At 32.2% G+C, this 27,967-nt stretch overlaps 2 protein-coding genes and 1 long non-coding RNA gene across 8 annotated transcripts in view; 1 reads left to right on the top strand and 2 right to left on the bottom strand.

Annotated features, from left to right (window-relative positions):
- Positions 1–1,533: 1,533 nt before the first annotated feature.
- On the bottom strand, positions 1,534–3,609 carry LOC148284938 (uncharacterized). The gene is made up of 3 exons (XR_015823390.1): positions 3,474–3,609; positions 3,022–3,209; positions 1,534–1,683 (listed from the first exon to the last, which is right to left on the bottom strand). It is a non-coding gene; the product is annotated as an uncharacterized LOC148284938 (long non-coding RNA).
- A 1,361-nt stretch (positions 3,610–4,970) lies between these two features.
- LOC148284939 (spatacsin) lies at positions 4,971–27,859 on the top strand. 5 transcript variants are annotated; one of them, XM_088232606.1, is made up of 15 exons: positions 4,971–5,045; positions 11,064–11,211; positions 11,376–11,552; positions 12,685–13,099; positions 13,471–15,287; positions 15,777–15,944; positions 16,489–16,686; positions 16,969–17,263; positions 17,358–18,302; positions 18,743–19,068; positions 19,183–19,749; positions 20,506–20,797; positions 21,412–21,841; positions 21,930–22,097; positions 22,763–22,978. In XM_088232606.1, exons 3-15 carry the CDS (start codon positions 11,376–11,378, stop codon positions 22,827–22,829), a joined length of 5,865 nt encoding a protein of 1,954 aa, XP_088088732.1. In that variant the 5' UTR covers positions 4,971–5,045; positions 11,064–11,211; the 3' UTR covers positions 22,830–22,978. The 5 variants fall into 5 exon arrangements, 2 of the variants coding, with proteins under 2 accessions (XP_088088732.1, XP_088088725.1); XR_015823404.1 differs by lacking the exon at positions 4,971–5,045 and adding an exon at positions 27,738–27,859 and having other exon boundaries at positions 11,053–11,211; positions 22,763–22,915; XR_015823402.1 differs by lacking the exon at positions 4,971–5,045 and adding an exon at positions 27,531–27,645 and having other exon boundaries at positions 11,053–11,211; positions 22,763–22,915.
- LOC148284940 (diacylglycerol lipase-beta-like) overlaps positions 25,706–27,967 on the bottom strand; it is a 77,254-nt gene continuing 74,992 nt past the window's right edge. For both annotated transcript variants that reach the window (XM_088232630.1, XM_088232639.1), the window contains exons 11-14: positions 27,805–27,959; positions 26,953–27,099; positions 26,477–26,589; positions 25,706–26,313 (exon numbers count right to left, since the gene is read on the bottom strand). In XM_088232630.1, the coding sequence (XP_088088756.1) occupies positions 26,142–26,313; positions 26,477–26,589; positions 26,953–27,099; positions 27,805–27,959 (587 nt within the window). In that variant the 3' untranslated portion in view covers positions 25,706–26,141. The remainder of the gene's footprint in view (positions 26,314–26,476; positions 26,590–26,952; positions 27,100–27,804; positions 27,960–27,967) is intronic.

A 27,967-nucleotide genomic window follows, 5' to 3' on the forward strand; every position in this document is an offset into this window, starting at 1 on the left:
AGTCTAGGCATTTACAGGGCTTACGACCTGTCACTGGCTGGTTTAAGTTGTGGTTGCGGATGTAGTTGAGGTTGTGGGCTGTGGTCTCGTGACTAGTGTCGCAGACTCACAGATCAGAGGTTTGAGGTTCGAACCCAGCTCTACCACAACTTGATTCCCATTTTCTAAAAGTCAGTTTTTACAACTCAATGAAAATGTCTTTTTTTATTTTAATATTTAGGTAAATCATAAGATTTATTTTTGAATATTTCTTATTTTTTTTAAATGCACTGCGTAACATTCAGCATTTTGATTATGTTTAAACATCCATATTTCTTCCATCATTCTAATAAATTTTTTTTAAATGTAGAAGCCTGCTGAGGGCGTTTAAAATATACAAAATAAAAATAATATTTGATTCCTACATGCATTTTAATCAATAGAAGAAAAAAAAGCTATGTAAGTCTCACAACAAGACAAGTATTTAAATTTTGCAAATAAATGCATTAAATACAGGATAGAAAAATAAATATAATATGGCGGCCCCTGCAGTGTAATGGCTACAACCCTTGCCTTATGCTCGGAGTATAAGTGAATTTTCAACATATTTTTAAAGGTGGCGCACAGAAAATATCATAGAGAAGGAAGCTAATATTATTATCACGTAATTTTAATTGCATAATAGTAATGACGTATATAACAAAAATCTAATAGATATTATACATGCAAATGGAATGTAACAACTTATTCTTTTTTTAAAACAGATACACAAGGGTAAAGTCCACATTAAATTCATTAAAAATACTAACATTATAGGCAAATAATATTTTACAATCTCTTTTTCTTCTTCTCTCTTTCCCCTATCCGCACCTAATGGTGCATAGGACACTGCATTGGCACACCAATCGCAGCATATCTTGATCATTTTTGTTACATGAAGGTAAGATGATCAGTCTTACGCTTCAGGTACCAGTCCAGGGACTATGAAATATTTTAGTGTGAAAACACCCTATTAAATAAATATTTCATATTAACCCTGTTGGGAATCGAACCCGAGACCTCTTGCATGGTAGGCAAATGCGCTGACCATTACACCACGAGGCCGAGGCGATTTTACAATACCATGATATTATTTATGTATAAAATTATTTATTCTAAAGAAAAACACCAAATTTTGGAAAAAGAATTATCAAAGCCAACTTGAACGTAATCATAATACCAGAGAAAAGACTACGATTTAGAAAAAAGGCGAAGTCACAAAATTCAATTTTACGTAAGTCAGTACAAAATATTACAATATGGGAAAAACATTTATAGAGAAAGAAAAACAAAATTCAAACTTATTGTTAAGACATACGTGTTAAACAATTTATAAATGAAATATATAAACAATGTTATTATTAGAGCACACATAAGAATTAAAATAAAATAAATAAATATAAGGGACAGACAACATGTTAAATTATGATGAGTCCCATGGTCATTCAATAAAAATAAAAATTCTTACACAAAGCTTGGAGACATCTCCAAATCAGGAATATTTAAACTGTCCTCATTTCCAGATATGTTTCTTGAACTAAGGAATTTCACTATATCTTGATACAGATCTAAATAGAGTGGATTCACTTTATCTTTTATTTTGTTCAGATCATTCCGCAACATACTTATTGAAAAATGTTTTATTAATATGTCTCCACATGATGCCTGAAAAAAAACAAATTTTATAATTGTGCAGTATCAATTAAAATTCATTGTTTTTATCACTGGGTTAAAACTCGAGCAGTCACTTTTTTTTATTTGATTGACAGATTGGCTGATATATAATACATTGAATAGACTTAACCTAGACAATCTTAGAATCTATTTAAATGTACAATAGGTATAGTCATGGCATGATCTAGGCAGACATGGCAAGTGTGTCATCTCATGTTAGGAGTGATAACACCGCTTGCTTCTTTAATGCTTGCCTTTGCTGTAGCAACATATCGACAGTACTGTTTAGTGAGTTAACTGTTCTGAGGATCCTTGGCAGAGGGGAAAATAATCCGACGTTGGTTCTAAAATTTCCCACAGCAATGACAGCATGGTATGCAAGTTACGGTGAGGTACATTAAAGTTAATCTGAACAAGGATATCATGAGCATCCATCGGGGGCGAATCGTCTATATAAGTGATTACCATTATATTTGACAATCAATAATAATATTTTATAGATGTTTTGATGAGGAACTTCAGCCCTACGGGAAATTGGATACAAAAAATGTTTTCTTACGAGCGGGAAAAATTAGAGCATTAAATTGTACAGGAAAGTAAATGTACGAAAAAAAATAAATTATAAAAACAAACTACTTTGAATGACATGAATCAATCAATGATAAGAGAGTTATGAAAGATTCCCGGTTTACAGTAATTCAACGGACCAATCGGCAGAACTGACCTAAATGAAAGGGAAGAGAACTTGAGACGGCACACGCAAGTTAATTTCAGAAATACAAAACTTTAAAAAATCATAACGCTGATAATACGATACATTTTTTTAAATTTAGTTCCATGGTCTATCAACAGTTAAAAAAAAACCAATGAACTTCCTCATTATGGGAAAATAAATAAAATAATTTATATTTATTATAAATTAATGTCACCATTCATATCCTCCTCAAAAAATAAAAGATTATGATTGACCTTATCGAAAGCTTCACAGATGCCGCACTTAGCACCTGATTTGTGTTCCATTCAACATAGGTTCCGGAGATTATCTTGTATTTGGTGGGAAATAGTGTTTTTCCTTTTATACGCTAAACAAATGTGTAGTGCGAAAGAGCGCGGCGTACAGCCTTGAATTCAGAGTAAGCGGCATAAACGGCTATTTCTTTTTACTCTTCTATGCGTTTTGCACAGCAACATTGCTCGATAATTTTCAGAGCACGATTTCAAATTCACGTTTTAGGAAGTGTCATCTCTATTTAATTATACCCCAGTGCAAATAATACATATGATTACATTACACATCTCAGAAATCTGCATAATATTTTTTTAACATACCTTTAAAAGACGAAGAAGTATGTTCAATGCTTTATCCTGATATTCGGTATCTCCGTAATCAAACCATCGAAATAAAAGTCCAATCAATTCCTTAGAACGATTCAATTCATCGTCAAATTTTAGTCCATATTCCAACTTAGAAAATAAGCTGTACAATGATCTTAGACGAATTTCTTTAATTGGGTGTGCTATAAAATAAATAATCACATTTGAAAAGAAAAAAAAAATACCTTCGCAAAATAAGTTTCGTTATAGACTTTCGATTGAAAATGAGAGATTCTTTTTTTTCAAAATAACGTAACTTTGCTATCGAGCTTTAAATAAAGTTACTTTTTTAAAATAAATTACGCGTACAGAATAGTTTGTCAAAATCTGTTTTGCATAATTGAAATAATGTCGAAATGTCTAAGATCAAACAAATTCAAATCAAGTACATATAATAATTTTCACACCTATTTTGGCTATATGTTGGGTTTTAATAAGTAAATCTTCCATTTCTTATTTTAAAATTAAATTGTAATTTCTTTCAATCACACGTTAGTAAAACGAGGACATTACGTTCAGTAAAATTAAAATCGTTAATTTCACCAACATCTGTCAACAGTCGAAGTTTTATTTGAAATTGAAATTTGAAGCTAAGACAACAAACAATATAAAACAAACCAATAGCCAAGGAAACAGATGTCAAGTCTTCTTCTTTTTTAAATGGCTTTTTCTCCTCCCTACTGGGGTGTTCTAGCCAGTTTAAAGTTTGAACCATGTATAAATATTTATAAATCTATAAATTGTAAATTTATAAATTTACACATTTGTTAGTAATACCATGCATGTAAGTATTTTAGTTTTTCATATTTATTACGACATAATAAAATATGAATATATGGCTTATGGGCGTTCCTTACATATATTGTATAGAAGATTTTCGGACATCAAGTAACGAATGTTGGTAAATGGTGTAATAAGATATATAAAAATAATATTTTTTATAATTTAAACACCGCAGGTTTCTGCAGTACAAAAATATTATGGTGGAAAATTTCAAACCGTGTTTAATAAATAAAAAAGGTGAATATACATTTATTTATACAACGGCTTCTCCGCTTGATGACAGTTGTCACTGAATTTTGCTGCGTCCCTTTTTTTATTTTTTCATTCTCTTGAGACACCTATTCTCAAAACTCAACAACTCAAAAAACAGAAATATTTCTAGATAATCTTACATATGTAACTCTTGTAATCAAAAGATTCTTTTGTTTTGTTAGTCAGAAAAAAAAATTACAGTATAATATAACATTTGTTTATCGAAATCATTAGTGCAAAAGGGCTAACCTATGAATAATAACTGGTCGATGGTAACTAACATATAGAACGTAGGGCATAATCGTTGAACTTAGTTGACGTACAAACGTTAAGTTGATTGTGGTGTTTGCAAGTATAGTCGGAGAGGTTTGTTTATGCTTTAGATCGTATACTTAATCACTAAAATCCACCAACTCGTTCCGGAGAGACAAATAAATTGAGTGCGCGCCGTCTTATATAAACCACTACGCGAAACGCTGTGATATCGACTCGCAACCCCCCCCCCCCTTTGCACCCCACCCGATATTTTCGGTAGTCGACAAAACGGGCAATCCAGTCATAATTTTAGATATTCTGTTATCCTTGTAGTTTTTGCAGACGAGACCCTTGAAAGTACAAAAATATTGGTCGGGGCAAAACCATGCATGACACCGGGAACGAACCATGATTCGCTTCACAGACTACAGATATCTTATTCGCATTCACATAAAAATCGAATAAACTATAACCAACCATAAAGTTATTACCAGTAAAATATCCTAGGACTATATTAGTACCTACTTGGTATTTCTATATTTTTTTTTGTGTTTTTTGCTTCTATTGTATCTATTTGAAATCTATCTTCTATGCTTATTGGTACGTTTTGATTGTTTATTGTTTTTATTTTTCATATCTGTAATCTGTGTTTTCATTTACCTTCTGTCAGTCGTGTCAGTCAATTCCAGGCAGTTTTCAGCCAATACAAGACTTTCTAGTCATTCTTCCGATGCCGCACAAGCCACTTGCTAGTAAATCAATACAGTTTGTGGCGCAACTGTCGGCGGCGTGTGCCCAGCCACGCCGTGCCGGCCGGCGTTCTTCTAGACGAACCGCCAATTTATCCGTTTCCATTCGAAATCGCTGTCACACTGCTCTCTGTGTTTTTGCACTTTTCCTTCGAAATACCGAGTTGTTGCGTACCGAATCGTAATTCTACGAAAAAACTACATCGTTTTCCGAAACGATATCCACATTTATTTAAAGAACGGATCAATCGTGTTCAAAGTCCCAAATTTATGAATTTATCCGATGACAAGATTAATCGACGTTGTTTTGTATGCATTAAACACTTCAACGCATTCAACTTTAGCCAATACAATGACATCCAGCTTTTATTGTGCTCTGTGCCTACCATTGGATTGCCAGGTAAATTACATGATATTTCATACATAATTATTTCAAGAATTTGTCTCATGTTGCACGTTTATTCGTCCCGTTTGCCTGCCCTGCAAATTTATAACTCATAGGGAAAGCATACTTTTATTAATCTGGACCCATTTTACAATTAAAGTTATTAGTATTTCTGCAAGAAAAATATATGTACGACTTAGGTTAGCTTTCCACTGTAATTGCACCTTATTTATCTGTCTTGTGTCTATACAATTGCAAGTCTGCTTTTGGAATGTGGTGTTTGTGATTTGTCTTACAGTTTTGCTATATCGTTCCATATTTTTTGTCTCAATCGGAGTTTATATTGTTTTTACAGTTGATTAATCGGGTTATAATGTATGTACAAAGTTGGCGTAGTGCCTTTTCCTGCAACTTCCGACATTTTTATTTGGTCATTATTTACAAACAATTACTAGGGTGGCATGGTGTGTATACAATTGTAAGGATGTGCTTTTACAATGTGGTGTTGGTAATTTGTATTTTTTTTACAGGGTTTAACAAGTCACCATCCAAAGAAAATAGTTTTCATTATTTACTTGGTGAACAGAGTTCGGGTATGTATTTCTATAATTTTCACATTTCCTTACACCCCTTCTTTCAGACTTATGTTCTATCTCAGTTATTATATTATCGTTAATGCTTTCTACACGTCCTAACCATCTCAGCTTATTCTTTTCTATTCGTTCAAGCCTTACTCGATCTTTCAAGGTTTTTCCTGAAATTCTTGCATTATGTTATCTGGTATGATGTTCATTTTATTTTTATTGTGAATTACAGTCGGCGTAGCTGTTACTGAAGAACTCCCCTGTGCACTCCCGGAAGGCGTTGCCAGTTGCAGTGGTACGACTTTCATCCAACCTATTTCTGGTTTGTAGTAATATTTTTTTATTTTTGTAATAAAAATTTACAGACATACATATTTATATATAAGAGAAAGAGAAACATCTTTGTTTCTTTGTTAAAAAGAAAAAAATAAGAAAAAATACATATAAATTCAGGAGAGTTCAGCGTGTGTAAGAGTTAATGGGAGATTTACATCTTGGTTTGCGATCTCAAAAGGCATGAAACAGGGATGTGTAATGTCACTATGGTTGTTTAATCTATACATGGACAACTGTATGAAAGAGATAGAATGTATGGGTATTGGAGCAAAAACTGATAATTTTTCAGTCAGCTGCTTGTTGTATGTTGATGATGCAGTTCTGTTAGCAAGCAGCAACGAGGATTTGCAACAAATAGTCTCTAGAATGTATGATGTATGCCTGGAGAGCCAATTGGCGATGAACCAAACTAAGTCAAAAGTGATGATATTTGAACGTAGTTATACAGAAAGCAGCCAGCCATAGAAAAGTGAAACTGAGATAATAGCCATTTTGTGAAAAGGGTGAATTATAAAATCTACACAACAGTTGGAATGTTTTTGACTAACAAATGATAACAATGAATACATAAGTTTTTTTAAATATTACAAACAAGAATCTTATTATGTATTTGACAAGTTTAAATGATTTTTATAGTACCATAAGATTTTTCTAGTTTTGTGGGTGTTTTCTGCAAATTTACAAATGCCGTTTTTGTGATCGACAAAGACTACAGCGTCTGAGCGTGGGCCATTCCTTTTTTAATTATTAAAAAGTTTATAGCACATTTATATCGTATGACATGACCATGAAAGTGACCCTCTCAGTTGAAACAAATTTCTGACCCATAATTTTCTCCAGCAAATCGGCATATTAAAGCTGTTTGTATTTTCGAAGAACTTAAAATGTATACATACAGTTACTTGTCCGACTCATTGACACATTGTCACATATTACTAATTAATAATGTTTTTAGATATCAACGCTGATGACATATCAGGCCCACTGCGTATTTCTGGTCTGAGTGCACTCCAGCAGAGTAATGTAGTCCAGTAGTCAATGTTAATATTTAGATTTTTCAATCACTTATATGATATTTGAGGAAAATAATTGTATTCTGTGCTTTCCCCGCTATTATACCCGACCCAGTGATTACGAAAATATTGATGTACTTCGTTGAATAACTAATTGAATATTTTAACTTTAATATAATAACTCCTATCTAGTGAGGTCCCAATATCACCGGAAAACCCCTTAATTAAGAATATAAACAAATAAGTAAAGAGCCATAAAACATAAAAATAATTTACCATGGAACCTAATGTTTGTCAATTAGGATGTTTGAATATTAAAAAAATAATTTGTTAATTTATTATAATGGGTACCCACAGTAATGGGAAATTAAAATGTTTTAGCTGTTCATTAGGTATTAATTATTACTCTACAAAAAAAACGTAATTATTATTATACAAACTCTATTCTACAAACTATTCTACAAACAAAACGTAATTGTGGTAAATGAGGTATATCAGCTCGATATTGATCCAAGAATACTTCAGAAAAAGTTTCTTCGATTTCTTCCTTAAGAGTCATATAAACTATCATCACATCACTTAGAAGTTGATCGTTATTGTCTAATTCACTTTCGGAATAGGTTGAGCTGCTAAGTCTCCAAGTTTCTCGGTGAGGTACTATTATTTCTATATCACTTTCACTATCCGTTATCATTTTGAATGATATATTTTGTAAATTTATTCACAATAAAAAGGACGCTTTGCAGAGTTAAATTGTTTGTTAGAGTAACAAAGTAAGATTAAATATATACATATATAAATGTAAAAAATATGTAATTTACCACAGCTGTTTGTAATTTCGGCAACTGTTGTCTATCTCGCTCAATCCATTATGCGTGAACTAGCTATTAGTGAAACGGAATATTTTTCTTGGAAGAAATATCAATTTGTGAGACAGTTGCACAAAAACTTTTTTTATTTTTTATTATATTATTACAACTACCAAGAAATAACATAACTTCTTAGTACATTTACCAGTTATCTTTAAGTTTCAATCTAAATAACTCCCTACAAACATTTGGACATACTCTTAAAATATTGTTGATTAAAAAACTTGCATAAAAAAATTAAAGTGTTTTTAAACATTACCTAGGAGGTGAAATAATTTATCTAGATGAAACTCACCGACATCAATAAAGGTTTGATGCCGCCCGTCAATTAAAAAATGCGTTTGTAGTGTCTAGAGGCGATTATTGTAATGGTATCTATGCAGGTCTACCAATGAACAAAATGACTCGCCTACAATCTGTATTGAATACCGCAGCGAGACTTATTTTCGGAATCTCTAAGTTCAGTCATATCACTCCACTACTTCAGGAACTACACTGGCTACGTTTTCCACAGAGGGTGGAATACAAACTCTGTTGGCTTATGTATATGTCACTGCACAACTCTGCTGTAAATAAAATAAATATCCTGAAACAGGAAACCTGTGAATTGTACCTTCGGGGTGGTACTGAATATAAAGTTCACGGGTTTGAAATTGAAGGCCATGAAATCGTACAAATGTTTGATGTGCCACATCTTTTGAAGGGATTTAGAAATAATATGCTAGTAAAAGATGTACATTTTATTCAAAATTCTGTATCAAAAATAGCAAAGTGGTCCCATATTGTACAATCATACACATACGATCAAGCAAGAGGGGAAGACTTTTTCCAAATGCACAAATTAACAGATTGTCATATTTTCCCTGATAAACTTAGAAAAATGAAGGTCAAGGTTGGTGTTCAGCAGGACAGTAGGAACTACCATGAAATCTTTGGCAGATACTGTGGATGATATTGACGATGGGGCATCGCAGACTGCTGATCTTGTCTTATTTATAAATAAACTTATCGACAGTTTAAATGGCAGTTCTCTCAATGCTGATAGTATTATTTGTAAATACCGTTGTGGAGTCAGATTAACATCTCCCTACTGGAAATTTTGGCAGGAAGCTATTTCCATCTTAAAATCAGTAAAATTTGTAGATTCCTAAAACCAAAAAATATCAATACCACCTACAGTGCGTAACTGGATTACAACTCTGGAAGCAATATCATATTTGAGTAATAAATTACTTACATGTTATAAATTTACTTTTGTGCTTCCACGTAACCTTAACCAAGACCCCATTGAAAACTTTTTTGGCATGGCAAGAAGTCAGGGTGCACGTAACATTAACCCCTCTAGTTCAAATTTTATAGATGCTTTTAAGTCGCTTCTCATATCAAACTTATCTCATACTCGCTCCATTGGAGCAAATTGTGAAAATGATGACGGTGAAATTTTAGATTCATTAAAACTTTTTTTAACATCGGACATCGAAGTCACTCCTTACCAACAAGTTCTTCAAGACAGAAAAGTAGTCAATATGTTGCGGTTTGTAAATATATAGCTGGTTATGTGGCAAAACGGGCTCTATCTAAATTTGGATCTTGTTGTGAATGTAGACTGGATCTTAAATCTAAAATACAGTTACCGGGGCATAGTTTAATAACTTCTAGGGCATGTGGTCCAAATACTTTAATCCACCCAACAATCAAAATCTATAAAGTTTTTAATACCATTGTCAATCACTGCAAAAATAATTTACCGATTATTTGCCATAAGTTTCATGTTATGTCGAGTTTGAAGGAAATAGTACTATCTAAATTAAATCCAGCATGTTTATCTTCCAGCACATAGAGGCCATCTTTTTGATTTTATTGTTAACTTAGTATTACGATTATATATTTTTTCTTGGTGTAAACAAATGAACTTTCTATTAACTGGGCGAAAAAAATTAGAGTCTTGCATTGTTGATCCTCTCAAATTACAAGCTAGAAAGTCTTATAATAAAAGACTTAAGAATAAGAAGCGCAGACAATAAAGTAGATACATGCATACCCTTTTCTTCTTACCTGCCATATAAGCACTTCATTTCATTACTTAATAAGCTTATAAGTGCTTCCTTCTTGTTTTATTCCTAAGCAGCAGCCTAGAAATGTCAATGTGAAATAAAATAAATTATCCACCATTAATAATATTCTTTTGTTTCAGAATGGTGATTGTTGATGCCATGGCTCTTAATCTGCACGAAGAAAATATTTTTCATCCAGGAATAGCAGGGATCCAATGCTGATCACAATGCTGCACAATTTTTAAATAATACTCAATTGTAATTTTTGATAATCCAATATACTAACCACACATGTATATAATATTATTTTACAAGTGTCAGTTTTCTTTCTCGATTCTTTCTGACGTATATAATAGAATCGAGCGATTTATTTTAACAGTAAAATAAAACTATTAAAAATGTTTTTAAAATTTTTTATTTATGTATTCCTATTCCATAATAAATTTATTGTGCAATATCAATATAAAATTGTTTTTTTTAAATACAAGACAGAAAGATTAAATTGCGTGCTAATACTTGTATTTAATTAAGCAATTTTGTATTGATATTGTACAATAAATATCAATATATAATGCAACGCAGTGATTTGAATTTTCGCGCCATCGTCAAGCTTCTTGTATGCCACACTAGAAAGCGCTGCGATCGACGCCAAAAGTACTTAGATATAGTACCATAGTTTCCTGTCTAAATATATCTGTAGTCTGTGGTCAATTCCAGTTTTCTGAATTAATAGTTTTCTGTATTTTCATATTTTAATAATTTGTCAATTTCAAGTCTTGGACATATTTTCTCCATAATTAATAAATATGTTTAGATTGTAAATTATTCTCACGAAATGTTCAATCTGTAGTCATCTAAAAATAAGGTACCTTGATCAAAATTTGTTTACTGAAGTTATCGTACTAGATGTTATCAGCCTAAACTAAATTTAATGGCGATGTTAGTAATGTGCCAACATTAAAAAATCGTGTAAATTTTTTATTAAAAAAATAATCTGACTTTCATTTTGTAATTATTTTATTGGTGTAGATGGAAGGACTGACTCAGAACGAGAAAATAGTTTGGTCCTGTTGGGAAACAAAGGTCTTGCGGGACGTGGTGAGGGAAGCCGCCGCTAAAGGAACTCATGTCGGACTTGCTCACAAGTTTGTCCAGTTTAAACAGTCCTGGGATGATCAGACAACAGCAGAATGGTTCAATGCTGAAGTATGTATCTAGGAATTATCCACCTTCGTTAAAATTTGTTTGCCAAGTATCAATGTGCATAATGCCATAAAGGATGAAATAATTAATATATTGTTCATAAGTCAAGGTATAACTAGATGTTCAAATTTTATTTGTACAACTATCTAAAATAAATACATTACATTACACTTAGGAGAATAAATGCATCTCTGTGTTTCTGAGAGTTGTTGATATAACAAGGTTATTACCATAGAATTAAGAATAGTTAATTCTATGATTGTTACTATTATAATAATAAAATAATATTGTTACTATGTAATGCATAATTTTCAAATAGTTTAAATCGAATTTTCAACTCTGTCCATGAAAACTCACACTCAAATAATTCAGATTTGTTAAGAATGCGTGACATTGGCCATTATTATATTTTGATAATTTATATGTGTAACTATATTACTTATCGCGTAACTCGAATTGGACCACTTTAGAATAGAGTTTAAAACATTTTTTTAGGTGTGTTCAGTAAAAGTAATGGATTTTTTTAAACATTCAAGTAATTCAAAGTAAGATTTACAATATTTTTTTTTTTAATTCATTATTTTACTGAACATGCATAAAAAAAAAAGTTTCAATCTCTCTGCTCTAAAGTGTTCCAATTTGAGTTACATGGAGATGGATTGCTGTCGACGTTATGTAGCGTGTTATGAGTGATAACAGACTTTAATAAATAGTTTTCTGTTTAAACCTGTTATTAAAAACCCAAATTAAATAACAATCATCCAATATAACTTATATAATGGTGCATAGGGCACTGCATTAATATTCTGATCGCAGTGGATGTGTTCATTTTTAATATATACGAAGGCTAGGTATAGTCTTATGTTTCAGGCACCGGATAAAAAAACAACTTTTCAATAAATATTTCATGTCAACTTCATTGAAAATCTATTCCGGAACTTAAGGTGAAGAAGGCTAATCTTTCCTCAAATGCCCTTTTCAGGATTCTTAAATGTAATAGCCACTGAGTGGAAAACATCTAGGTATTCATAATTCTGGTTCTTTTATACTCACAGAACTGTATTCTTCATTTTACCTGGACACAGGAATACATATAATAAATAACACTAGGTTTACAACATCAATAAACTTTTAGGTGCACACCTGGGTCCTGCAGCTATTATCGAGAAAACAATTCTTTAAAGCCTCCCATGTCCTCGATAAGATGCAAATCCCGCCTTACCAGCACATGCTGGAGGTTGCTGAGGAATCCTTGGACACGTCGCTCAGAGATTATATATTAGAACAGCTCCAGAAAACAGCCAATGGCCTCCAGAAAGATAATCCCAATAAGTGGAAGGAGGTAACCACCCATTGGCGCCTGTTACAGTTGGTAGAGAAATCCTTCCAAAGGGAGGGAACAATGAAACAGAATAGAGCATTTGGAATTGGGAAGGATGTAATTATTGTTACATTCAGTGAAGTAAAGATGATGACCATTAAGAAAATTCAGACTTTTCCGGATGAATGGAAAAAGAAAATTTCATGTCATATTTTCTTAGAAATCATAGGTTTGTTTTACATTTTATAAATTTCAAAATATGGTCATATGAAATTGTTATTATAATTAAAAAATCATTTTTCCCATTTTAAGGTGCAAATGATGTAATGTTGTAAATAAATAAAAAAAATATATATATTTGACATAAATGTAAACTACATAATTATTTTAAATTTTTTTCCATTTATGATAGAGCATGCAGCCAAACTCTTTATTTACTTATTGATAAATAAAAATAAACTTTACTCAATTACCGCATTGTGTTATTGAGGTAACAATTTTCAAAGAGGGATGCAATGTTATTCAATGGATGTTAAATATTTTTAATGTAATTCAAAATGTAAATTTTTGATTTGTTAAAAAAATAATTACTTGTTACAGATTTCTCTATCGTGGATTTCTTGGATCCAGATTTTCTCTGGAAAATACTGTTGCAACAGAATAAAGCTATGTTGTTAAAAAGATGGATATCAATTTATTTTTCAAAGGAAAAAAATGCTTCAGATGAGTCCCTTCTTATTGATTTAAGAGTAATAAAGTCTGATGTAAAATCTATGGAATCTGTGGAAATGCTAAAAAAACTCGATTGTTTGTTTATAACTTGGGTTATTTCTCCTGAGATGATTCAGTCTGTGATAAATTTTAACTGTTATGATTTTACAAAATTATGCATCTTCGATACTCTGTGCGCTTTTGGGTATATTGTAGAAACTGAACGTACTAATTTAAACTGTATCTTACAACGACTATCCAGAACACAAAACTTGGGCAATGTTGATAAGTTGTTTTCCAGGTGTACGTCCACAGTCAGTAAATTAGAGCTGAATACAATGCTTGCTGATTACTGTGTAAATAATAATGAATATCACGCAATGACGTCTTGTGTTGATTCTACTTTATTGAAGAAATGTGAAGATACCATAAAGAATTATACAACTCACAATTGCTTAGATTTGTGGCTTCTTTTTAAGGAAACAGCAAATGATAAAACAAATGAAAAGTATGTTGCTTCAATATACGAAACATGTAAATATGTATCCGAAAATAATATGGATAGCTATTTCTCAGAAAATCCTTTATTGGTTTTAGCTTTAATAATTTTTGATAACCAACGATCATTGTTTGATATTTTCATTGACGGTCAAAATTTAAAACTGCAAAGGAAAACAATAAAATGGAATAAATCATTCGATCTAAATTTACCACATCTTTACGCTGTGTTTCAAAAGTTTTCAAAAAATTTACTCATAATTGAAAATGATATAAATGTATACCAATTACTTTCTGGGTATAAAGGTTTAGATATTTCAAAAATATTCGAGTTTCAATTGATCGAAAAAATAAAAGGTAAATGTAAAATAACTCGACAAAATTCTTTGACAAAAGATTTGAATAATTATGAAGAAATGCCGCATTTTTCTAATAGAAAAGTGGTTCGTAAATATGGGTTTTGCAAGAAATTAACTTATATGTACTATTTAAAGCAAAATAGACCGTGTATGGCTAGCCAAGCATTATTAATACAGCAGTACCGACAGTTTGGGAGGTTGAGTCCCAAATTAATAAACGAAGCTTGTATGCATGCACATACTTTAGCGCTACAGAATTGGAATAATGCTGTAATCACAGCCAATTGTATTTCCTTTATAACTATGATCGGTGGAGATTCTATCAAATGCCGGACTCATGTCACTTGCGCTAACTTAGTAGCGCAATTTCTAGAGACTAAGGGGGAAACTACTAGGGAAGAAGCATTCAAATTGATTGACAAGTTGATGCTTCAGTTGATTGCTAATGACACTGAAGCCCAGATTGAAATCCTTAAATTATCGCAAGAAGCTTCTGTTCAGGAACTGAAAAAAATCAATGGGGCTCATTCTCAATCTGTTGATCTTAGTAAAATTCTTCATGAATGGCAAACAGTTATGAGATTTGCGCACTTCCACAATCTTGCCATCCCTAAAACACAAATTCAAATGCTTGTGAATGAAAATCTGTGGATTGCTTTTCTTATATTTGGTGATGTTTTCAAGTATCCTCAACGTATGCTTCTTTCACTCAGTAAAGATTTTTCATCGCCATATTTAGTTGAACATTTGAGGCATGCAATTAGCTATCAACCGCCGGAAGAAGTAAATCATAGGGAAGGACTTAAAATACGAGATAACAGGAAAACATCTAGAGGATCGACAGATGTGGTAAGCGAACCTAAATTATTGAACTTTTTAAAATTTCACAGCTTTTAGATGTTAATATTTTTCACGTTGTTACGCCTAAAAATATATTATATGGTCAAAAACAGCCCAGACAATGAATATCTACTGCTTTGCGATACCCAATGTCAGCAAGAAATACCAACACATTCTGAAGAACTTATTTTCTTTTTCTGGAACACCATCGGTAGTCAGATGGCAGAAGGGTCCATCTGTAATTTTTTCAGTTTTTTAAATTTTCAACAGTTTTAATAAATATTTTAGTAAAAACAAATAGAAAAAAAAATACGCCAATATTTAATAAGATAATAAATTTGATTGGAAAATGGACAAAAAACTAAAATATTTTAGTGAGTAGATTGCATTAGTCTTTTTTCAGCTCTCCTGAACATTTTTGAGAATTACAGATGGTCACTTCTGCTATCTGAGTACCGACATGTGTTTTATTAATTTACATTACTTTCTGATTTGCAGGCCATGGAAACTTCCGAATTATCTGAAGAAATTGATTTCTCTCTAATGGGAGATATATGGGAAGTAATAGCTCACTGCCACGGGCCTGAGGATCCTCCCGGTGCCCTCATCAGAGCATCTGCAGCTCTTCATTGTCCAATTCTAGCTCTACTGGCCACTTGCTATGAGGTACATTGAACAAGTACATGATACATTTATTTTATTATAATGAATAACCACAAAGTTAGTGCTTCAAATATAAATTATACATAATATATTATTTCTAATATAATAATTTTACTATCCATGCACTGAAATCAATGATCCAATTAATATTTTATGATCATGATGATCAAATCCAAAGTTGTATCATTTTGTTTAAGGCGTCTACCATTCAAAAGATTCTAAAAATATATAATACCCATATGCATTCGGATTGACATTGGTTGTCTCAAAGTCTTATACATATTTTGATTGTGTTTTTGAATATATTGTATACCATTACTTTATCGCCCTTGTTTGTCTTTGCTACACAGTTTTTAAATTTTTTTATTCAGTTTCTCTTATATATGTTTCTTCAAATAACTGTTGTAATTGGCTTAGGCCCTATATGTAATAAATAAATATATTTTTGGAAGATCTATTATTGCCTACTATTTTATTAAACCATTTTCACCCTTTTTAAACCATTTCTGGATTTAAATATTTGTCTTCCTTTGTTTCTTTTCTGTAGCCTGACGCAGTTGATATTTGTTGGGCGCAGTGGATATTGAGCAGTCTAAAAGTGGAAGATCCAGAAAGTGTATCTATCAATCAGTGGGATCCTACTGGAATGCAGTTATCTGACGTGCGGGTGAAAAAATTAATGGAGATGTGTTTAGAAGCTGGCTTTTACAAAACACTGCATGAATCTTTGAACATATTTTATAGGGTATGTTTTTACAAACCATATTTTATTTTTAACTTCCTGATGTAAAAACAGTCCATTTAATTAATTCCATGAAACATATTTGCTTTTTTAAATTAAAGTAAGGTTATCATTAGTTAATATATAATTCTATTGTTGTTGACAAAAGTTAATTTTTTTTATTACATAGTTAATTTTAAGAGTTCATTGTACATACTTTGGATTAAAACTGCTCATGTTTGTAAATATGTAGTTAATATTGAGATCAAAGATTTCGTATGATTACGTATGTATTTATTTTTGTAGGAAAGTCCTCTTTGCACATTGATGAATTTCATTTTACAAACTGTGGTGAATTTGAACTTTGGAGCTGAAACATTAGAACTTTTAAAGTCCTTTAATGCTCTCTGTGGAAGTCGCAGACCTGTTTTGGGAAGAGCAGAAGGGCCGTGGCTCCATCGACTGCAGAGACCGAGATTTGTGCAAAGTGTAGCAATAAGTCTTGTTACTATAGCTTTATCCAAAGGCTTCAAAAGTCTCTTCCATCAAAAATCCTTCTTACAGTTTTTATGCCAATCACATTTCTCGAAAGAATTTGCAGGTAATACATATGCATTTTTACCTTTCTTGAATTTTTATTCATTGATAATTTGTATGCAATCAGATTTTCTTAAAAATTGTTATTCTTTTTTTAGTTCCGCGACCTGATTACTGTAAAATAGCCGCAATGTTAGATTGCTCTATGGCCACTAACATCCCGCTTGATCTAGGAGATATGTGTGGTGATAATGCCATACAGTTTCAGAAAGAGTACATCGAAAATCTAGTCAAAAGTAAATTCTATGACAATGCCTTGGAATTTGCGAAGATTGTAAATTTACCAATAGATCATATTCTTATAGCTGATTGGACAGAGAAGTTTGAATCGTTAAACAACTCAAATGATAATGTTTCCCAAGCCTCTACCGAACAATCTCTTTTAGTATTTTGGACTCAGTGTAGCTTGACTTTTAGGGAAGCTTCAGCTAATCCGATGGTTGCTGCGGAATTCCTAAAGAATCAATGCGATAAATTAATTGACACTACACATAAGTTTTATATCCTTCGCCTTATTCTTTACTGGTTTGATAAACTCGGTGAAGATGCGATTGCCGAGATGATTTCGAAGAAAGAAATGATTGAATTGGAAATGTGGATGGCTTTCTTAAACAGCGATTGCGATATCAAACTTCAACTTCTCGATGAAGATGCCACCTATAACTTTATTTTGAAAGACAGACTTCCAGTTCGAGCTGAAGAAATAGACAATTCTAAATCTGTGTTTCAAAAACTATTTAATGAAATCGAAAGAGGTTCAAATATATCTAGCATGACTATTACTGGTCATAAACTGACCGTTGCAGAGACTGAGAGGTGGTGTCGTGGAGTAGGAAGCTTGTTAGAGTGTGGTTTGTTAGAGGAAGCGTGGAGATTATCCAAAATGTTCGAGGCTGCGCCGGGCTACAGTGCTCGGCCCCTATGTTCTGTAGAGCTAGTTGAAACCTGTCTCCGTTTAGCAGAGGGCCATATCAATGCTTATGAGCTTCCTCAATCTCTAAGATCTATTGTCACTCCATCTTCTAGCCGTCTTCGCCTTTCAGGTATAAAAAAAAATTGTTAGTTTTGTTTGTATTTAAAAAATAAATTATAATTGCCATTCTTTTTCATTAAAAATGGTTGTAATTAGATTAATATATTGCAACAGAAATGGAGAATATTTTAGTGGAGAAAATATGGAAGTCTATGCATTTACAGTGCTTATGACCTGTTATTGGCTGGTTTAGGTGACTACTTCACACACTGTAATATTAACAGATGGATGAATTGAAAAAATGTGGATTTTCAATATAGACGGAATTGTGAATGTTATAGTGTGTAAAGTGGCCGGTCATAAGCTCTGTAAATGTCTAGACTTCCGTATTCCCTCCTCCAAAATGTTCTTTAATATTTCCCCTTTGGGGGCAAAATCTAGTCCCTGTTTTCAAACATTTGAATAAACTCGAAATATTGTTGTAAAAGTTCTCGATGTGGATTTTTTCAGATTCTCAATGTTCTGATAACAGTTTTGAGGAATTAGTTTTGATATCCGATAGACAAGATGATGTTCCGGAAAATACAAGTCACGTAGTTGGACGTATCGAGGCTGATTGTCTTTCTTCCTTAGAAGCCTTGGCATCCAGAAGTGGTCTTAAAATTTTGAAACAAGTTGCTAACATCTACAGAATATCTTTGCAAATCAGTTGGTCTTATATAAAAGTATTAAAGTATCATGGAAATCCTTTAGATTTGATCAATCATTTGAGTGGGCGAAGCAGAATGCCTCTAGCCAAAATTATTTTTAGTACATATGAGGTCCCAACTCAAAAGGTAATTCCATTATTCCTTTTTTGCTTGATATTTATTCGATAAGTAAATGAATATTATAATAATTTATGGTTTAACTTTACTGTTTAATACGAGGATGTTTTACTCTGATTTTAGATTGTGGAGTATCTTTGTTTGGAGATAGTGGGTGCTGTAATTTCTCCACACTTAATGAGAACTTCAGGATTCAGGCAAAAGGAACATTTCCGCTATACTTTGTGGGGCTACCATTTGGACTCTGATTTTGAAATGTTCTTGAATTTACGGCCTGACGATAACTCTAGCATGGGGAGAATGATATTAGAGCATCTCACTGCATTCAGAAAAATGTATAAAAGTGCGGGTAATGTGGCAACACTCGCCAACACGGAATATACTGAATTGGAAGATGTTGAAGTTATAATTGACGAAGAATATCAGAATATCGATGATTATGACTTGGAGAGTGTTATAAGTCAGCAAACTGCCAGTACAGTGGAAAGCCCGCTCAGTCCTGGTAGATTTACGTCGATGGATAGCCAATCTGTAGTATCGGGATCTACTATCTACGGTGATAAATTTCAATCACATCGAGAGAAAAAACCACAATATGATGTTATTTCATGTACAAATATTCGTATTAAGTCTTCTGTGAAATCTAATATGAAACTGCTACTCAAAGGAGCAAAGCTTTCTTCCAAACAGGTATATTTCCAAAAAAAAAAATTGTGTATAATTCATATGTATGTGTTCTTTTTGTATAATTCATATTTTTGTGTATAATTCATCATAGCTGACAGACTAAAATATGTCAAATTTACACAAACCAAATTCGTTTTAATAACTTTTAATTTGTGGTAGTTACTGTGACGAGCAGGGTAGTTTCAGACTGAACTAAATTGCCAGTCTATTCCATTTTGGTCAACCAGTTCAAAAACCGTTTGGATGCTTTTTTAAAGGAAAAAGAATACAGAAAAAAGCAGTACACAAATATAGGTGCACCAGCAAAGGCTGCCTGCCTATAACTAATAATAAGATTACGGAGAAAGCTTACGGACTCAATTTCCAGCTGGGTTATCGTGAAATATTTACTATTTTCACTATATCGCCTTTGACTAAAACTAGTAGTGTAAGATTGATCTTATTGTTTTCATGTAATTAACAGTTACACCCTATACATCATCTGGTACTGATAAAAGAGCAGAAAAAAGTACATTATATATTTATTGCTAATTTAATATTTTAGTAGGAATAAACCTGGCCAACTGCTGTCTAGCCAATGATGTTTATGCCAATTGGTATTCTTCTGTTCTGAAAAACAGACATTAGGCACCTGCTTACTTACAATATTTTCTGACAAATTATTCCACTATTTCATGCAGCACCTCAGGTACCAAATATTTAATAAAATCAGAATTTTTGATCATTACTTCTCATAATATCCTTGTTCATATTTTTTAGGTAAATGTGATTTCAATCGAGTTACTGGTACTGGCTCATGAATGCTTCTCATCTGTGTGTGATACAGAAGGTATAGCCACAGTACTACGCTCAGCTCAAACCTTGACTTCTCACCTATTGCTGGCACGATCATGGCGACTAATGGTTCGACTATTAACTGGCTTGGCTCGCTACACCGAAATGGCGTATATCTTCCAGATGTTGAGAGACAACCACCAATTTGAGTTCCTGCTCGGTCAATTTGATTTTATGCTCGGACAGCACCAAGAAAAAATCATTAGTTTTAAACAAGGTGATTTTTTTTTATTATGCAGCCAAAATGTACTTGAAATAATTGAGACAAGTTTATGGAATTGATATATTAAAATATGATGAACCTACATTATTAATTATATTCTCATTTGTTATTTTAGTAAAATGGTATTAAATTATAATTGATTACATTGTTTAGGCTGCATTGCAAATGAAGGGGTTTATATCACCATTCATTTTTACATGCTATTAATCTATATAGACTTCAATAAAATATAACACCAACTCAATCAATATGTGTCGTATTTTTTGTGTGATCCCATTTAGTTTGGGTTCGTTCTGGCTTTATTATTTCATTAAAATACACAGATACCCAAATAACATAAATAAAGACAAACTCAACATGGTTTCTGGCACTACATACAACAAAAATGACATCAAATTACTTACTGTGGACTGCGACACAGTACAAACTACTAGTACATAAACATGTAATTTTTTATACACATTACATAGTTTTCTCTAAATATGGTTCCTGGAACCTACACAAATCCAACCTACACGGGATCACCCAAAAAAGACAATACATATTGATAACAGTGACTGAAAATCTATGCACCTATTCCACATTAATCAATTTGTTTTTATTTTTAGGCCTTCTGGAATTTCTCAAAAAACACTGTCCCGGTGACACGGATATTTATTGCCTAGTAGCCTTGCATTTTTCAATGTATTCAGAAGCAGCTGACGTAAAAAAGAAGCAAGCAAATGACCTAATAGTAACATTAATCCAGATGGCATTAGACTCAATGAAGATTCTTAAGAAGCGTAACCCCAAGCAACCGGAGTGGATTATCATAACTAATAATGACAGCAACCGTTTGATATTGGATACCGCTATTAATCATTGTTCAGATAGTGCGGAGTTGTACTCCAAGGGCGGGTGCTTAGGAGCTGCAAGAGAAATGGCTGGTTTGGCACAATTACTAGCTCTCCAAATCTCTCTTCTGTCCAACCCACCGACAAAATGTATTTTAAATATCAGTCAAGCTAAGATGGCAAACCTAATTGAGTCACATTTACGGTAAAAAATAGTTTGTAACATCAGTTTTCACTATTTAAACAGAGTTTATTAGTACATATAAACATTATTGTCTGCTTTCTTTTTGCAGCTTCATGGAAGGCCTGGTATTTGCCCATTCCATCGATGGAGGAGGGGGTGGCTGGATGTCCCGATGGCGGGAGTTAGTCTACCAACGTTTCCTAAATGGAAATGATGCAACTTTTGTAAAAGACATTGCCACTTTCCGTCCTGATATTGCTTGCTATATCCTTGAAAGGTTAGTTTTTTCTCCATAAATACGAAAATCCATAAACAATGCCCTCATCTACATATATATACATATTTTTAAGATCCTCAAGACTTTTTACTTTGTTTTTACTGTTTTTTATTTTTTTTAATATGTTTTATTTACTACCAATAGTGAAAGGGAATGATGATGATTTACTATATATATATCTATATATATACATTTAAAAAAAATTGATAGCATCTTTTACTTTGTTTTTTCTTTTTACTAGGTATTTTGCTATGTTTTTTTTTTACTTTGACTATAAATATGTTTCTTACTATGTATTTTGTTTTTACTATATATCTTACTGGGTTTTTAAATATGTTTTTACTATGTTTTTCACTATGTCCGCTACCTTTATTATTGTTTCTGTATATTGATTACTGTTTTTTGTATATTTTTTGACTGTCTTAGAACGGGGTTAATCACCCTAGTTAGATAGTCAAAGCAACGGTAACGAAGGTATTTGAATAGGGTCCAGCAAAGTTTATACTTAATTATTTTTGGGCTTTTTAACCAGTGCAAATCTAGATATCTATCTAATTATTACTTGTTTTTACGTTTATGATTTGTATTATTAATTGTAGTGCTTTCACACTTACAGATTATGCAGACAGGATATAGTCTAACAATGTTTCGTTTTATTATTACAGATGTGAGAATGAAAAAAATCCTAATGGCAAGGAAGCCATAAGCGAATTGCAATCCTATTTTAAGTAAAAAAGGTTTAAAATGTTCATGTTACATGTATACATACATATATGGGTGTCTGAAAAATATCCACATATTTAATTTATTAATATTATGTAAGTATGTATATTGTACTTATCAATGTTTTTACTTTTATAACAGAAGCTCGATGTATCAAATGGATTTCCACATACGTAATTTAGATGAGAACTTGCAACCATGTGACATCTAAACAATTTTTCATTCTGTTTGATTTTGAATTTTCATTGGATATTTCATTCCATTATATTAAAAATGTATATATTATTCCCCTTCTGCACCTAGCGGTGCATAGGGCATTGCATTGGTACACATTAATATTTTTTTATCATGTGAAGGTACAATGATCTGTCTTATGCTTCAGGTGCTAGTCCAGGGACTATATAATATTCTAATGTAACCTTTTTAAACAAATAAAATACGTCGATCATGTCAGGTATCGAAATCGAGACCCATGCATGGTAAGCAAACACCACTTGACTACGAGGCAGACAAAATTATATTATGTATATATTTTTTAATAACAGGGTTTTAAGATGTCGAAATATAGTTTTTTACATAAATATTCATGCCATTTCCAAACTTATGTATAAAATATATTGATTGTTCATACAATTTGTAAATATAAACATACTGTAAAATATTTCAATCTTGTACTTACACCGCAAGACAAATAAATTTACGAGTTCTCAAAAAAAACTAAAATTGACATATAATGAATTATTCTTGATATTTAATTAGTTTTTTTTATATTGTTTGACATATGTGATGACTACTCGTTATTTCAAGGTTAAAATAAAAAATCTTACTCATGAATTGTACTTAGAAATTGCCATTATATATCAGGTATCAGATTACCCGAACCTTAGAGACCCATAACGGTTCATTTATGGTCGAGTGTTTGTGATGGAATAATAAAAGACATGTTATTTTTTAATTCATATTTAAGAAGTAGGTTCTTATCGCTTTATTTTAAATTAAAGTATTTTACATTTAAACATATTTATAACATTTAAAAATATTTAGTACTTAGTGAATTCACCTTTATTTTTTATAACATGTAAAATTCTATTATTTAGAGAAGCGTAAAGCGAATCTAAAATTTCTGATGTTATTTCTTCTTCCCAAACATGAATTAAGTTTTTTTTTAATTCCTCAATGTTTTTTGATTTTTTTTTCACGACTTTTTTTTTCATAATCGCCCATAAATTTTCTATCGGGTTCAAATCAGGGCTATTCCCGGGCCACGTCAACGATTTTAAGCCAATTTTCTCCTTGAATTCATTGATCTATAAAAAAACAATAAATTATTTATCATGTGGTCACAAAATGCATTTAAAAATATATATATTTGTACTCACAGTGCGGGCTCTATGGCACGGCGCAGAATCGTCCTGAAAAATTGGGTCCGCGGTATACTGCGTAATGTCCTCGATTGTTGGAATAATATGTTTTTTTAACACTTTTTTGTACTGAATGGCATTCATCGTACCCTGTACAAAATTTAGAGGTCCTAAACCGTGTGCTGTCATGCACCCCCAAATCATCACGTAGGGTGAATGTTTAACGGTTCGAGTGACGCACGACGGATGATATCTTTCCCCACGTTTTCGTCGAACTATCTTTCTGCCGTCTGGACCAAAAAGGTTGAATTTTGATTCATCAGAGAAAACAACATTTTGCCAATCCTCCAAGGTCCAATTCTGGTGCTCTTTCGCCCAATCCAGTCTAGCCTTCTTCATTTTGTCCTTGAGTAATGGTTTCTTTGCGGGACTCCGTGCTTGGAAACCATGCTCCAACAGCCGCCTGGACACTGTTTTTACTGAAAATGTTGATGTGCTGGTAGACTGCACCTCTGCGTGTATTTCAGATGCCGTTAAAAATCGATCGCGCATAACAATTTTTTTTATTAAGCGATCATCTCGGGCAGATGTCACGCGCCCCCGTCCGCTTCCTTTTTTCCGTTCTATGGATCCAGTTTCTTGGATTTTTTTAAATAAAAACCTCACTGCACCTTCTGAATACCCAACTCGACGAGACATTTCACAATTAGATATGTTTTCTTGCGACAATGTGATTATTTTGGATTTTATCGCAATCGACATTTGCTTTGCACTTTCCATGATTGTTGTGTTATGTTCACTCAAACGCGGGTAAAACAAGACTGTTGAGACATTTTAAAATGTAAATATTGTAGAAAGGTGACACATAGTGTCCTTAATTTATTAAACAAAAGAAAGAGGTATCGATAAAGGATTTCTTAGAAAAAGGGTTCAGTAAAGTCAAGGGGTGCGGTAGCAGGTAAACTCGTAATTTTTTTTGTCTTGCGGTGTAGTTTAAAAAAATAAATAAATTATAATGTGTAATCTAAATATAAATTGTTTTATTATGTTACAGTATTTATTAATATTATAAAATATTATTTTTTTAACTCTCATCATACGAAAGCTTTATTCAGAGTATGTCGAAACTCAAATATATATAATATTTTATTGGAACTCTTTTTGTTATATTGTGTATTTTAAATGTTTATCAATGAAGTTGTACACATATTATCTAAAGAGTTTTTTGGTACTTGCTTACAATGTAAATGTGAAGTGACAACGGTTTTGCTTTTGTTTTTATTTTAATAATATATGATTTTTTATTAGAATATTCCATGCGGAGGGACATGATATTTTAGTGATCAGTTATCACTATCAATTAAAAATTGTGAGAACAGTTTTCTAAAACAGGAACATAGATTGCTACTCATAAAATTTGGTGTACACATGGATAGACTAGGTAAAAATAAAGAAGTGTGTAGTATTGTGATGGGTCGGAGAATTTGTAATTCCTAAATCAAGGAGTAGAAAAAAAACACGGCACCCGTACGACAGAGTTTAATTGTATAAAAACAGTCTATAAAAATATTTTTGTTTAATCTTAACCTAAGTTATTGCTTAAATTAAACAAAAATGGTGACTTACGTGCGGTAACGTTCGCTACCACGGGTCATGTCAATATAATATATCTTATCACTATGAGACGATAATGGACAATACATCAGCTTATTTTGGCAAGTAGTATTATTTATTTCCCCCAACAGATCTTATTTTTATTTGTTCTAAATAAATTATCTATAAAAATACTTATAGTATAAAATTGGACGGATGTGTTTCAAGGCCTGTCTCAGTGTCCACAGCTAACCTTATCACTAATCACGCACTCAGACACTTGACATTCTGCTAATGTATAAAGTGTAAAAGGATCACAGCTTTATTTTTGCGTCACACATAATACCATTACAGGAACATTAGAATTTCAGATATGAGTGATTTGATATTCCTGTTTCTCTCTCAGCACAGTCTCCAGAGTGTTAGCGACATTGTACGGAATGTGGTCTAGCAGCATTCTCGGCATCACTAGTAACTCCTTAAAGTCCTCGGGACACGCCCATCTCATCTCGTAACTTGGCTCATGAATTTTCGATTTTCTGCAATATAACCGTTAATCAATATAAGACGTGTATACAAAAACACACTAAAACTAGTTTAAAATAAGACATTACAAAATTAATATTTAATTACACTTAGAAATATACCATCAAATAACATTTCATTATGTAAGTAAAGAAATAATCTTATCTAGAAACTTACTTTTCTATTCCTATTCTCTTTCTCCTAACTATGTGAAGTATTCTTCCGGGTGTGTAAAGTCTTACTTTGGAAAATCTTCTGAGGAAAATGTCTTTTGATAATAGAGCGGCTTCCTGCAATACATATAACATTTGTGAAATCGCCCGAGCGGTACCTTTTATTTATCACTGCAGTATATAATAATGCATATGTAAAACAAAGTCACAAGTTTCATATAAAAGCATGTAGGCTGAAAAATATTGGGAAGTTTGTTAATTTTGTACATGCTCAAGTCCAGATGTAACCATCATAGTAAGGGTTTTGAATACAGATAAAACAAATTATACTTGATATAAAAAATCAATAGTCAAAATAATGTAATTTAAGCAAATAAGTGAGGCCTTGCTGAAATTTAAAAAAATACTTTCTGAAACATTTAATTTATCATAATCATAGTTTTATTTAGTAAATTAGAAATAGCGGAAAGAGTTTCATACACTAGAAATGTTGACTGTAATAAGTGGGTCCTGTCCGCTGTCACCCGCTTTACTTTCCAAGTCCTCGGGATCTCTCCATGTGGACTCCAAATCTCTTGTTGGAACTCCAAATATGGCATAACCAAATCCATTCAACATGATGCGATACTGAAAAATAATGATATTTCATTTTAAAATTAATATTTGAAGCACAAAATAAATATAATACAACTTTGTTTTCAACAATATTTGAGTTTGTCCAAATGTTTGTAGACAAAAGACTGGATTTCACCCACTGTTTGTTTTCAACCACTTATTTTTTATTTTTTGACCGGTTTCAAAGATACACAAGCTTCTTTGTCAAGGTATAATTAACTAATTAATTCTTTCCTATTTTATTTTAACAGTGATTACTAAGACATTCTGAATACACCTTTTTTATAATTTATTTTTAGGTTATGTTAACCGTAGTTAAAAACATAAGTTTTAAATAGAAAAAATAAATAAGCCATGTCAAATGAGATGAAATTGTGAAATTAATATCAACTCAACTAGTGAAATAAATAAATAAAACTATAATAAAAGCAATGTATTTTCAGATCCACCTTGTAGTGACTCTTTGGAGATTTTGCCTACCATCCTTGAGGTGGCGGGTTCAATTCAAGGTCTTCATGAAATGTGTATACAAAAATGGTGATCAATTTATCGTAGCCCTGGACTAGATCTGAAGCGTAGGACTAATCGTCTAGCTTTCATGTATGAATTAATCAAGAAACATTGAAATACTAAGTGAAATGAGTTAGTAGTTTTCAGGTGTGGAAAATGAAGGCACGCAGAGACATCTAATAGATAGCAATATAATGTAAGGCATGCCTTTGGTAATTTAGTAGCGTGGATGGTTTGCATTATTTTAGTTCGTAGATTTTCTGCACTCTCCACACTCAGTCTCATGACGAGGTCGTCCCCAACTCCGACAGTAAAGACGAATCCCTCTGTGTAACGTGCAGCTTCACGGCTCAGTACTCCAGCTGAAAAT

Source organism: Micrasema longulum, unplaced genomic scaffold (genome assembly GCF_059751315.1).
Source record: "Micrasema longulum isolate JH-2025_06_02 unplaced genomic scaffold, ASM5975131v1 h1tg000075l, whole genome shotgun sequence".
NCBI lineage: Eukaryota > Metazoa > Arthropoda > Insecta > Trichoptera > Brachycentridae > Micrasema > Micrasema longulum.

Bases quoted from the DNA above. Each gene is read 5' to 3' on its own strand.
- LOC148284939 (XM_088232606.1), top strand. From the start codon at position 11,376: ATGGAAGGACTGACTCAGAACGAGAAAATAGTTTGGTCCTGTTGGGAA. The intron at 17,264-17,357 runs GTAATACATATG...TTCTTTTTTTAG, and splicing joins TTTCTCGAAAGAATTTGCAG to TTCCGCGACCTGATTACTGT. The intron at 19,069-19,182 runs GTAATTCCATTA...CTCTGATTTTAG, and splicing joins ATGAGGTCCCAACTCAAAAG to ATTGTGGAGTATCTTTGTTT.